General features: G+C 54.5%; 1 protein-coding gene across 1 annotated transcript; it reads left to right on the top strand.

Annotated features, from left to right (window-relative positions):
- Positions 1 to 10,773: 10,773 nt before the first annotated feature.
- AANAT (aralkylamine N-acetyltransferase) lies at positions 10,774 to 13,397 on the top strand. Its single transcript, XM_025999431.2, has 4 exons — positions 10,774 to 10,846; positions 11,646 to 11,881; positions 12,180 to 12,334; positions 12,604 to 13,397. The coding sequence occupies exons 2-4, from the start codon at positions 11,719 to 11,721 to the stop codon at positions 12,907 to 12,909; spliced, it is 624 nt and encodes a 207-aa protein (XP_025855216.1). The 5' UTR covers positions 10,774 to 10,846; positions 11,646 to 11,718; the 3' UTR covers positions 12,910 to 13,397.
- Positions 13,398 to 13,560: the final 163 nt, after the last annotated feature.

Raw genomic sequence — 13,560 nt, 5'->3', positions numbered from 1 at the left:
CGTGGATATAGGTTTAGAATCTTCTTTCTTTCTTAATTCCTTCCTTTCTTTATTTTTTATTAAAGTAAGCTCTAGGCCCCATATGGGGCTTGAACTCACAACCCCAAGATCAGGATTCACAGGGCTACGCAGACTGAGCCAGCCTAGTGCCCCTGGATATAGGTGTACGTGACCCCATCTTATTAGTGAGGAAACAGGGTCCAGGAATTCAGTGCTTAAGGTCACAGCGTAGTAACCTGCAGAGCCAAGTTGGAATCCAGTTTCCCTGACTCCAAGTGCAGGGGCTTTTCTAGTTCTTGTGTCTATCAAAGGATAGAGGGAGAGGGTGAGCAAGTAGGCAGAAGGGGCAGGGCAATGCGGGCCCAAAATCTTGGATGTCCAGGAGAGTTTTGCACTCTACTCCAGCTTATGCCTGTGTTCGTTTTAATATAAAAAGAATGTCCTTCCTCCCTAATCGTTGAGTAAAATTGGCACTCCAGGAAGATGTGCCATGTTTATTCTGCGGCTTCTTGTAATAATGGCTAATAATAGCTACCAGTTATTGAGCTGTAATTTAATACCAGGTACTATACTAAGTGCTTTACATGGATTAGTCCTCTGTGAGAGAGCAAGTATGAGCCCCCCTTTTGTGAAGTCTCCTTCCCATGCTGTGAGGCCTCCTTCCCACCCCCACGCAGGAAAGTGCTAGGTTGTAGGTAAGAGCCCTTGGTTTCAAAGCTAATCTCTCCCTTACTAACTAAACCCCTTTTGAGCATGTGGATCATGTCCTAAGTATGTGTGTCACTCCCATGCCTAGTACAGTGCCTGGTACAGTCTCGGTGCTCAGTGACGTACCATATCGGGGGGGGGGGGGGGGGCAAGGTTCCTGTCCTTCCATTTGGTCAGTTTCCCATCCTCCTCTCCCCATACAGCCAAGGAGCTGCCCCGGCTGTCTCTCAGCCTTTTCTGTCATCCCCAGTTTGAGCTGCATCAGAGTCCTTTTAGAAGAAGCTCGGTACATTCCTCCCCACCTCACTCACACCTTAGATGCTCCAGTTCAGGTTTGAGGCTTGACCCCTTCCCAGTCCCCGAGCCCCCAACCACAGTCTGCACACCCAAGCTGGTGAGTGGCGTGAGCTACGATGGGAGCATTGGCTTAGTTTTTATTTTCCTAATTGCCAAATGAAAAAAAAAAAACAGAAAAACCCTTCATCCGCAGTGGAGAAAGCCCTCCTCTCATGGCCCCAACACCCAGCCCTTCTTGGGGAATAGAGAATCTTCTCAGGGGAATTTTGCTTATTTACAAACATGCCTGCAAGAAACTGAGCCAGTCTGGCCCCTCCCCCTGCGAAGGGGCTGCCAGGGGACAGGAGGCAAGAGAGCTGGCAGCAAGATCAACTGATCTGTGGGAAGCAGGCCCTGTCTTATCCCTATCTTAACCGGCCACTGGGTTAAAAAGTGTGCATGGGCCTCAGGCCTCACACTGCCCAACGGGGGAGCCTCAGCCTACTTGGCCTCTCCAAGTTTCCCTGTATGAGAGAATCCAGAGGAGCCCAGAGAACTCCTTTTACCCTGGAGTACGTGTTTGGAGGCTCTAGGGTGACTTCAGCACTGGGGTCTTCAGCTAGGAACATGGAGTGGGAGGGGGGTTACCCTGGGGAGCCCGCCTGCACCCCCGTCCCTATCTGGAGTAATCCCCCTGCCTGAGGCTCCAGCTGGGGGTTGCTCAAGACTCATGGGCTTTTGGAATTCCAGGGGTCCTTCTTGTCCCTGGAGCCTTCCCCCTTTTTGTGTTGATGCCCTGGGAGAATCATGGGATTGGCCCAGGACCACTCTGCAGTGCAGTCAGGATCAGGAGCCAGATGAGCCGGCCCTTGGCCATTCTCACTCCTGACTCAGAAATGGTTGCAATCTTCAGGGCAAAAAACTTTGTATTGGGGGCACCACTGAAAAGGTTGAGCAATGAGTGAGAGCCCAGGTTTGGCAGGTTCACCCTGTTTCCCTCCTTCCTTTGGATACAGGGACCAGGGACAGCAGATGCACTGGACCAACCTGAAGAACAGTAAGGCTGCTGTCACTCAGCCATGCCACCCTCTTCACCACCAAGTCCCAGCTCGCCAGGCCGGGGCCTTCTCCTCTGCACCAACTCATGGGTACTTCCCGGATGACCAGCCAGATATCACAAACCCGTTTCCCCCAAACCCATTTCTTCTCCCAGATTCCTCAGCCAGGTTGATGGCAGCATCACTTACCTGGGTGCCAAGTGTGCCATTTGAGGGTTAACCCTTGATGTTCAGCTCCACATATGATCAAAACCCAAGTCATGGCCCCTTTACCCTCTTTCCACATCCCCCAGGTCCAAGGCAGCTACACTGGGCCGCTCCACGGGGAGATAAGGTGGTGCCGTGGTGCTGTGATGCCATGGCCAGGAGTGGGGTTCCAGGATCGGACGGAGCGGGGTTTGAAGCCTGTTCTACCACTGACTCACTCTGTGACCCTGGGCAAGCTATTTCACTTCTCTGAGACTCAGTTTCCTTTCTATGAAATAGGAGTCATAATAGTACCTACTTCTTGGGGCTGTTGAGAATTTAACTGGCCTGGTCAATCTAGAGTGCTTTGCTTGGGCCTGTTCAGTTAGTGATGAATGTTACCTGCTGGTATGAGTTCATCCCCATCTCTCACCTACACCCCCCACACCGAGGCTGTGGCCTCCTTACCATACCCCCCACCGCCTAATCCATCTACCACCTTGTTCCCAGGGAGGTTGAAAATGCAAACCTGATCATCCGGCTTCTTGGCTTGCCATCTCTCTGTGGCTCTCCTGGAACCACCAGAGAATGACACAGGTAGTCCTTCTGGAATCCATCCCCTCTACTACCTCTAACCCTGTCCTCCAGCTCTGCACCCTGCACACATGCTCCGTGCTTGGACCTCGGCTGCTTCCTTCAGGACCCTAATCATTGGTGCCTGGTGCCCTTTCACGTGCTCGCCATCTGCCGGGAAGATTTTATGCCTCAACTTCAACTCCTATTTTTACCTAAAAAATTTCTTTTCATCTCACGAAACCTAGATTGGGCCTTCATATCTATGACGTCCTCCAAGCACCCCCGCTCCCCTGCTTTATCCCTCCACTTACCTGGTAACCCCTGTGTGGTTATTTATTCCCCTCTATGACACCCTTCTCCATCTTAGTGCCCAGCATCCAGCACAGGTCTGACGCCTAGTATGTCCAAAGACTTTGGTTGAGTGATTGAACAAAACCAGCCAATGTCTCCCAATGGCCCTGAATGTGTCAGCGGGTCTCAGGGACACTCTGCCTTTCCTCAAGTCCCCTGCTCTCCGTGTTTCCTAGATATGGAGAGGAACAGACACATATGCCACACATGCACACTCACCCCCACACGTGCACACACACACTCATAAGCATGTGCACACACACACACACACACACACACACTTTCTCATTGTCGTCTCCTCCTTCAGCCTCTAGATCTGTGCTGCCCGTTGTGGTAACCCCGAACCACATTTAGCTCTTGAATGCTTAAAATGCGGCTAGTCTGAATTGACATGGGTTGTAAGTGTAAAACATACACTGAACTTTGAAGGTTTGTTTGCAAAAAAAAAAAAAAAAAAAGAATCTAAAATATCTTAATTTTATATTGTTGAAATGGCAATACTTTATATGTATTAGGTTAAATAAAATATACTATTAAAATCAAGTTCACCTAAAAAAATAAAAAAATAAAATCAAGTTCACCTGTTTCTTTTGGTTCTTTTTCATGTGGCTTCTACAAAATCGAAAAACATCACATATGGTTCTCCTATGACCTTTCTGTTGGCCAGCAGGGCTCCAGAAGCTCAGGGAGCCGTAGGTCCCCTCTTTCTCCAGGAGGTGGCGATCCCTCCCTGCCTTTGACACCTTCATTCCAGAAAACTCTGGAAGCTTCCCGAGGAAACTGCCTGTGTAACATATCAGATCTTGAACCTCAAATAAAGATGGGGCTCCACTCAGCCCTGCAGTGAAGCCAACCTATCTATGCAAATGAGGCTTCAAAATAAATCCACAGGAAGTCAAGAAGTTAAATGGCATCCTCCTCAACAGAAGAATCAAGACCTAGTTGCCAGAACACCTACTCTGGGGGGCACATGCCACACTTTCAACCTGGTTTCTATTTCCCAGGGGTTTATGAAACCTGTTGGGGGGATGAGCGTCAGTAGATACTGTGCACACAGCTTGAATCCACCTTCAGATCTTAGGAACCCTTCCCCAGCTGCCAGGGACTGGCTGCCGAGGCTCACAGCTTTGGTACCTTTCCAAGGATTGCTCTTGGCTGAAAGAAGGTGCCTCACCCATCCAACGACTGTCCTTCAGGAGAAACAAAGCCTGGCCCTCTCACCTCCATTCAGGACACTTGGGAGGGGCCCCCCAGCTTCAGAGCTTCTCCTGGGATCAGCTGAGGCCTCTACTGGAACTGTCTCTTCCAGAGGGTTAAACTCCGTCTGCCCACCTCTGCTGACCTTGATGGCACTTCCAGTAAATGTCTTCATGCAGATCTGAGTCTTTAAGTCTATTTCCTGCAGAATCTGACCCATAACAATTTTAGTGCCAAGTGTGGTCCTAGGGAACAGACTCTAAATGGGATTCTAGAGCTGGGTCGCTAGCCTGTTAATGCAGATCCCCACCAGTAGTGGGAGGTATGATATTCTGGGCTCTCGCACACTACAGTGGTACAATCATTAAAACTTTGGTGGGCAGTGACCCCACCAAATGTGGGTGGTGGTGAACAATCGCAGGCATCTGCACCATGTGGGAGAGCAGTCATATAAGGACTATGGGATCTCATGACTACTGTTGGCAGCAGTCACACTGGAAAAAGCAAAGAGCTGTGGCTGATGGGTCACCAATTGGAGGCTCAGTATAAAAGCCAGAGGGTCTCCTTGGCAGAGTGTGAAGAAACCCTGCCTCCCGAAGTTAGGGAATGGAGAAAAGTAGAGAAGCACATCTCAGACTTAGTAAGGGCAGCAGGGCCCTAGAGGAGGTTTGCATCCCCAACCTCAGTGAGCCAGCTATGCCAAGGAGGACCGGAATTGGGAAGAAGGGCGACTCTGAGACATCTGGGGAGATCTGGGTTGCTAGACTCAGTGCTGGGTTCTCCTTGAGCCTTCTGGACCCTCACACCTGTGACCCCCTCCTGTGCGAACCCCCCCACCCCTGCCTGTGACAGGTGAGTGCTTTCTCCTTACTGGAAGACAAAACTCCTCCTTGTAAGACATGTGCCAACCCTCCCCGCACCTCAAGGATCTACTCCATCTCTCCTCTTTGTTCCAGGTCAATACTTTGGCCTAAATCACAACTTAGGGGCGCCTGGGGGGCTCAGTCGGTTGGGCGTCTGCCTTCAGCTCTGGTCACAATTCAAGTCCCAGGATCAAGCCATCAAGCTCCACATCGGGACTCCCTGCTCACCGGGGGGTCTGCTTCTCCCTCTCTCTCTGCCTCTCCCCTGGCTCATGCGCTATCTCTCTCTCTCTCTATATATATTATATATATATATCTCTATATATATATCTCTCTCATGTATCTCAAATGAATACATGAAAAATTTAAAAACAATAATAAATCACAACTTAACTCAGCTGGTAATGTGCTGGGCCACCTGCAGGGAGAAAAAGGCTACCCCGGGAAGCCAACGGTGTGGACGGTAGCTGGAAGAATGTGAGATCCGAGTCAAGGATACTGGGTCAGGAGAGGAAGAACATTCCGTTGGATAAGGCATGTGTGTTGTTCTGGGAACACTCTTCCCCGCTGCAGGATTTATCACCCTGGCAAGGCCCCCGGAAGCTGGTGCTAACACACCGCTAGGGCAGCTCCTGGCAGCTTGGAGACAGTGATCCAGGGCACCCACCCCTTGGCTGGCAGGATTGTCCTCAGCTCAGGAAGCCACCTCAACCAATGTCAACGCAGGGCAAAAAGGCCTGCCCTCTGCCTCAATCTGGGTGTCTCTGAGGCCTTCCCGGCTCCTGAGCTCCCGTGAGATGGGCCGAGGCCTCTGTGGCAACTGCATCACCACGGCTGCCTCCCCCCTCTGCCCAAGGCTGCTCCCCCTCCTGCCCCCGCTCCCCACCAGGGGCTGCCCCTGAGAGCTCTCCCTCCATGAACCTCCAGCCTGCAACCCTCCATCTCGATTTCTGTTTCCTGGGGAACCTGCCTGTTACAGACTAAGGCTGAAAAGGTAAATCCAATCAGGCAAAATGTGCTCAGGGCCAGGTGTGCAGGGCAGGACTTCGGTCCAGGGAAGGAGTGGAGAGAAATAAGCCACCCTCAAATCCACCAAAAAACGTGGCTCCCCCCTAAGAGGATGCACGGAGGGGGTAATTTCTGAGGGCCAGATGGCCAGATGCCATAACAGACAGCGGCCTTCCCTGACCTTAGGGCCTTTCAATGGCTCTGCGTGGAAAATTGGGGTCTCAACATCATCAGACTGTCTCTGGGTTCTGTCTCCCAGGGGACCCACCTCTCAGTCTCCTCCAGGTGGACTCCCCTGGGGCCTGCAGTGAGAACTGGGCAGTTGTCCCATTGAGGGGAGCGGGGAGGAGCAGGTGCAGCCCCGTGTGGGAAGCTCCCAGAGGTCCTGGGACCAGGACGTCGCTCACCTGGGCCCAGGCAGATGCTCACTGCCACACCGTGCCAGGCTCTGCGGGCTGCCAGAGTTGCTGCAGGCTGGACGCCCATGCTGGTGGTGGGGGTGTCGGGGAGGGGGGGAGAAGATGGGAGATGCGGGGAGAATTCTCCAGGCCCCAGCCATGCCAACCGGTCAGTGTATCTTCAACAGATGGCATCTGCCCTGCTGCGACCGCTGCTTCCTCTCCTTGAGGCTGCTCCCCTGCATCTGGCCTCCCTACCCACCCTTCTCTCCTGAAAGACTTAAAGGCCACCAGGGGCCTCGTTGTTAGGAGCATCTGAGATCTTTTCTCCATTCTGGCTGCATGTGACGCTGCTGACCGTCCCATCCCTTGGATTCTGGGACATGTCTTGATCTTTGCCTTTCTTCCTGTTAATGTCGCCTTCCCTCCGAAGAGTTGACATTTCTTAGCTTCCCCGTAGTGACATGCAGCCGCTCAGAGCACTCTTCCTATACCGAGACCTCCGTTGTCTACTGGATCATGAGGACAGCTCTATCTGTTCCTGTCATCCTCGCAGCTTCAGATCCTTAGTGGGATTGGGGCTCAGCCGGGTCAGAGGTGAGACTGTGCTGGAACATGTGGGAAGTTAGGTAACACGGCTCTCCAGGGGGATCTCTGTGTGCCCTGGACAACTGGCTCCAAACTATCATAGAATGTTCTGGAGCCCTGAATCAGGAGCCAAGCCACAGCCCTTGGTTTGCTTGGGACCAGAGAGCCTTATGGGAGGGAACGGGAGCCCAGCCCACAGCTGCCATTCAGACATGCACGGAATTGTCTGGTGGACCAGGAAGCCAGACCGGAGGGAGCGAGGGTGGCACCTCTAAGGGGAGCCGTCCTGTGAGAAGAGTGGTACGGAGGCCAATGGGCACAATCAGAGCTGGGGAGCAGTGGTTCGTACAGGACACTTTCAAGGGAGCTGCTGCTGGAAGAAGACTGGCATGAAGAATTAAGCTGTAGGGCACAGGGGTGGCTCAGCGGTTGAGCGTCTGCCTGCAGCTCAGGGCATGACCCCAGGGTCCCGGGATCGAGTCCCACTTCGGGCTCCCCACAGGGAGCCTGCTTCTCCCTCTGCCTGTGTCTCTGCCTCTCTCTGTGTGTCTCTCAATGACTAAATAAAATCTTTAACAACAACAAAAAAAGAGAGTAAAACTATCAATAAGGGGATCTAAAAAGCAGCACTCAGGGTCAACCATCCCCACACGGGACATTGGATTATACTGACTCTATTTCAAATACACAGCTCATCTCTGGTTCTGCTGTGGGAGTGTCCTCAATGTCCCTCGTGATGCTTCTCAGATAGACAGAACGCTTCTCTTGCGCCCTGAACCTGGACAGACCTCAGAAGCTGTCCGTGGGGATAGTGTTCCAAGAGCCACACAGGCCAGACGGTGCTGGGAGAGAAGTCTGTGCCTCCGAGGGAAGCCCATTTCTCTCCAGGGGCCCCTGTTGGGATCCACACTGTCCCAAACTCATCTTGGCACCCCAAGGAACCCCACAAATAATTTTTTGAGGATAAGCCTGTCCCATGCAATATTTGGGACAGGCTTATACTAAAAAATTGTGTATCCAAAATTCTTTTTTTTCCTTTTAAGATTTTATTTATTTATTCATGAGAATACACAGAGAGGAGAGAGAGAGAGAGGCAGAGACACAGGCAGAGGGAGAAGCAGGCTCCATGCAGGGAGCCCGATGTGGGACTCGATCCTGGGTCTCCAGGATCACGCCCTGGGCTGCAGGCGGCCCTAAACCGCTGAGCCCCCGGGGCTGCCCCTGTATCCAAAATTCTGATTTCCACCTGAAACTAATGCAACATTGTATGTCAACTCTATTAAAAAAATTTTTTTTTAATGTTTAGGGCACCTGGCTGGCTCAGTCTGAAGAGCATGTGATTCTTGACCTCAGGGTTGTGAGTTCAAGCCCCAAATTAAATGCAGAGATTATTTAAAAATAAAATCTTGGGCAGCCCCGGTGGTGCAGTGGTTTAGTGCCGCCTGCAGCCCGGGGTGTGATCCTGGAGACCCGGGATCGAGTCCCATGTTGGGCTCCCTGCATGGAGCCTGCTTCTCCCCATGCCTGTCTTTGCCCTCTCTCTCTCTCTCTGTCTCTATGAATAAATAAATAAAATCTTAAAAAAAAAAAAAATCTTAAAAAAAATTGTTTACCAGAATTTTTTTTTAAAGATTTTATTTATTCATTCATGAGAAACACAGGGAGAGAGAGAGGCAGAGACACAGGCAGAGGGAGAAGCAGGTCCCATGCGGGACCCAATCCCAGGACCCCAGGATCACGGCCCGGGGCCAAAGGCAAGCTAACTGGCTGAGCCACCCAGGGATCCCCTGTTTACTAGAAATTTGAATGTCACAAGGCTTCCTGCATTTTTATCTGCTAAATCTAGTAAACATTCACAAGGTACATGTCCTAAGGCCATTCTGCTGATCAGATTAATTTTAGGACAGCCCCTGGGGGAGGACTCCCTGGTGTCCAGACACGTTAGTGTTCTGAAATGCCTCAGCAGGGGCGCCTGGGTGGTTCAACTGGTTAAGCATCTGCCTTTGACCCAGGTCTTGATCTCAGGGTCCTGGAATCAAGACCCATATGAGGCTCCCTGCTCAGCAGGGAATCTGCTTCTTCCTCTCTCTCTGCCCCTCCCACCACTCGAGTCTTTCCATCTCTCTCTCAAATAAATAAAACTTAAACCCCCCCCACAACTGAATGCTATATTGTCAGCACCCCAGAAGCCCCCCTAGGGCCACCACTGCCTTCAACACACAGATTTGAACAGAATCCGTGGACTCAGAACCAATCTTGTTTGGGGACTTCTTTCATTCCCTGTCGCATTGGGTAAGGGTCCTTGGTTATGCCATGTGTCCTCATGGCCGTTTGCGCTCCTGCCTGGATGATCCTCCACTTTGTGTCTATTCTGCAGTCCCTTACTGCTGATGGTCATTTGGGCTGTTTCCAGTTGGAGAACCTTCTAGCTCTTTCGGGGCTCGAGTGGGATTGCAGGTCCCAGGGTGCGAGTCTAGCTTTGGCAGCTACTCTGAAGTCTTCCAAAGTGGCAGCCGCAGCACTGGGGTGATTTAAGTACCTTGGGGGCAGGTGTGGGAGACTCAGCAGGATACCAGCGGGATGGGAGGCGGACGTGGGCCACCAAGGACCTTTGGCTTGTTCTGGTTGGTTTCTGCTACTGATAGTGGTCAGCAGGATTTGACTTACTTCTGGATCTTGGGATTTTCCCCAGAGAGCTCTGGAAAGAGGTATGCATGGGTACATGCGTGGAGGAGGTAATTTATGAGAGCAGGATGTAGAGTGGTTTGGCTGGTCATCAGTGGCTTGCCTCTGTCTACACAGAAAGGTCTAAACACTGCCTGCCTTTCCAGTCTTCACGGGCTCTAGTAGACTGTGCAACCCAGAGCCAGACTTGGGCATCCCCTCCCAAGGCCAATGGGTCACTCACTCGCTCTCCCCACTTTGGTAGACCCTGACTTGAGGACACAGTCTCATGATTGGTAGAACTGTGAAGACATGCACCTCCCACTTGGAAAATCCACTAGGCCTGACAGCCCCGGGGGGAATAGTGTGGTGCAGGGAGGCATACCTGGGGTTTCCTCTCCTGCTCCAATGACTTGCTGGGGGTGGGGTGGGGTGTCTAAGCCTCTAAGCCCTCTCTGAGCCTCAGTTTCCTTCTCTGTAAAATGGGGTGGGGCTCTCATGCAGATTAAAAGACATTCTTGCTGAGGCTCAACACCTCATGTGACTCTGCAAGCGCTACAAATGGTAGCACCCTCGGCTGCAGGAGCTGGAAGGACTCTCGGATGTGGGCTTGTCCAAGCCTCCAGAGCACAAAGGGTGAATGCCTATCCCAGCCCGGCAGAGCTGGAGCAGGGATTAGCGCCGGACCCCTGAGGTTTAGCCCTGTGCTCTTCCCCCAGATTCTGGGGCCTCAATCAATCACTCTAATCCCCTGCGCGTTTAGTATGTCACGCTGATGTGTGACCAGCAGGCAGGGACAGGGCATGTAGCTGCACAGCCCTGCTGGCTTTGTCCTACTGGTGCAACAAGGAGGCGGGGCAGGGATTATAAACCTGTGCAAACATCACATTTTCTCCAGTGACACCTGCTCCAACAGTCACACACCCCAGAGTCCCGATTTTCCTGGCTCCTGTGCCTGCGGACGACCTCCAGGGTGAGTGGCTCTGAGGGGGGAACACTGGGCCCCTGTTCCTGGTAAGTGGGCCCCCACCCCGCCCCTGGCTCCCAGCCTTTAGGAACAGGAGCTACCCTGCTTGGGGCTTCTGGGCATAGGGAGAAAAGCGGTGGAGGGAGGGCAAGACAATTATGGGAGAGAGAGATGAAGTGCCATAGGGGCCTAGATGATGAGCCAGGGCCTGGGCAGGAGGAGTCTCAGATGCCCTCCAGGCCCACTCCCCTCCATCCCCTCAGGCTCCCCTATCTCCCCATGCCCTTCCCACGTGTGCGTGGTCCAGTCTGAGGCCATCTAAGTAATGGGAAGGCTCCTTGAGGACCCATTTGGATTAAGGGTCTTTCTCTCCAGGGCCAACGGCTGAAGCTGCCGAAAAAGCCAGAGCCACAGCCCTTTACACCCAAGTCCCCTCCTGGGCGGGTGAGACAAACCGGCCCACTCTTCTCGCAGTTGTGTTAGCTGTGGTCAGGGTCACCCGTCCCACCTTGGCAGCAGTGTTGGGGTGCCTCAGGCTCCATGGAGCCCTGCCCACCCCTCCTGCCCACCACCTCCTGGGACCTAGATGTACCTGGAGGCCAGTGAGGCTAGGATCCGGAGGTTTGGAAGGGCTGCCGAGAGGGAAAGGTGGGGAGAGGCCACTAACGTTCACAGTCCCCAGAATCCACACCGGGACTCGCCCGACCCCAGGTCCGGCTACAAAAGAGGCCAAGTGCACCAGCACCCTGGCCCGCCTCTACTGGAGACGCAGACTGTACCCCTGACCCTCGCTCCTCTCCAATAGGTGCTGGAAGGCCCTTTTGGTGACGAAGGCCACTCCTGCCGCCGGGCGGCCCGGGCAGCCACCAGCAGTCAGCATGTCCACACAGAGCGCACAACACCTGGAGCCCGAGGCCTCGCACCTGCAGCCGGAGATCCCGGAGGCCCTGAGCCGCCGCCGGCGCCACACGCTTCCCGCCAGCGAGTTTCGCTGCCTCACTCCAGAGGATGCCGCCAGCGTGTTTGAGATCGAGCGCGAAGGTGAGCGGGCCCCGCGCAGGGCCTGGACCCCGACACGCTCTGCCGCAGGTGCCCCGTGGGGAGGGGCCCGGCCTCGGTGGGCTGGCCCCCGGGGTCTCAGACTGAACGCGCATTTCTCCGTTCAGGAAAGTGGGGATGGGACAGCCCTGAATCCCATTTTCTCATGGGAGAGGACGGGGGGGTGTTGGGGTGGGGGGTTGCAGTGGGAGACCCCACCCGGGCTTCTGAGCAGATGCTTGGTGTGCAGTGGCCAGCGACGTGGTGACCACGGAGTCACCTGCCGCGCCTCCTTCCGCAGCCTTCATCTCTGTCTTGGGCATCTGCCCACTGTATCTGGACGAGATCAAGCACTTCCTGAGCCTGTGTCCAGAGCTGTCCCTGGGCTGGTTCCAGGAGGGCCGCCTTGTGGCCTTCATCATTGGCTCGCTTTGGGATGAGGAGAGACTCACTCAGGTGAGGGCAGGATGGGGCTGGGAAGCACAGCTGCCGGGAAGCCTCTGGAAAGGGAGGCTGCCACCGCCAGGCTTGGGAGGCCAAGGAGTCCAGGGCCTGGAATTTCTCCCTCTGGTCCTACCCCGGGGTCAAAAGGACCCACCTCTTTGGGACCCCCCTCGGGTGGGAAGGGAGCCCTGTTTGGAGGTGCTCAGGAAGCCGGGCGGGGGTAGTGTGGGAGGCAGGTGTCAGCAGAGATGACCCACATTCACATCCCTGCTCATTCCCAGGAGTCGCTGATGCTGCACCGGCCTGGGGGCGACACCGTCCACCTACACGTGCTGGCGGTGCACCACACTTTCCGGGGGCAAGGCAAGGGCTCCATGCTGATGTGGCGCTACCTGTACCACCTGGGGAGCCAGCCAGCAGTGCGCCGGGCCGTGCTCATGTGCGAGGACGCGCTGGTGCCCTTCTACCAGAGTCTGGGCTTCCACCTTGTGGGCCCGTGCGCCATCACCCTGGGCTCACTCACCTTCACTGAGCTCCAGTGCTCCATGAGAGGCCACATCTCCCTGCGCAGGAACAGCGGCTGCTGACCAGGGCACCCCACCCACCCAGCTGCCACCACAGGGCACCCACAGCCACGTGCCAGAGTTCCTACCCATCCCCAATGTCCCCTTCTCCCCCGGCCCAGGCTGCCCAGCTAGAGCATGGGTGGTGCACTTTCCAGCGGGTTCTCCTGTGGCTCCCCGGACCTCCTGCATTCCCAGCTGTGATGGAGGTGGGGCCAGGTTGGTAACCGGGGATAGCAGGTATCCCGTGACCTGCCTCAGTGACTCTCTCCTTCTCAAGAACCAATGGCGGGCCCTCTGGGCAGACAGCATCTGGTCCTTATGGAGGTGTCAGGGATTCCCCTTCTCATCCTCAGCCCCAGAACAGGGAGCAGGGGGAAGCTGGGAACAGGAAAGTACAGGGGCTACCTCCCAGCCCCCCCCGCCCCCCCCCCCCGCCGTGTGCTCCCCACCCCCGACCTCAGACACCCTGGGTCCTCCTCCCCCTAATAAAGTAATCGTTCTGCATAACCTTCCAGGTGGCTCCTGGTGCAGGGTGAGGGCTGCAGGTAAGGCACAGAGAAGGAATGAGGCCTGTGACCTCCCCTCACTGTCTCCCACTGGGGCAGCCAGTCCCTCACTGCCAGTGGGCTCCAAGGACTTCACCCAGTCGGACCAGATCCCCCACAAGTGAAA

This window comes from Vulpes vulpes, chromosome 2 (genome assembly GCF_048418805.1).
Source record: "Vulpes vulpes isolate BD-2025 chromosome 2, VulVul3, whole genome shotgun sequence".
In the NCBI taxonomy this organism is placed as follows: Eukaryota; Metazoa; Chordata; class Mammalia; order Carnivora; family Canidae; genus Vulpes; species Vulpes vulpes.
This window is presented reverse-complemented; position numbering and strand designations above follow the sequence as displayed.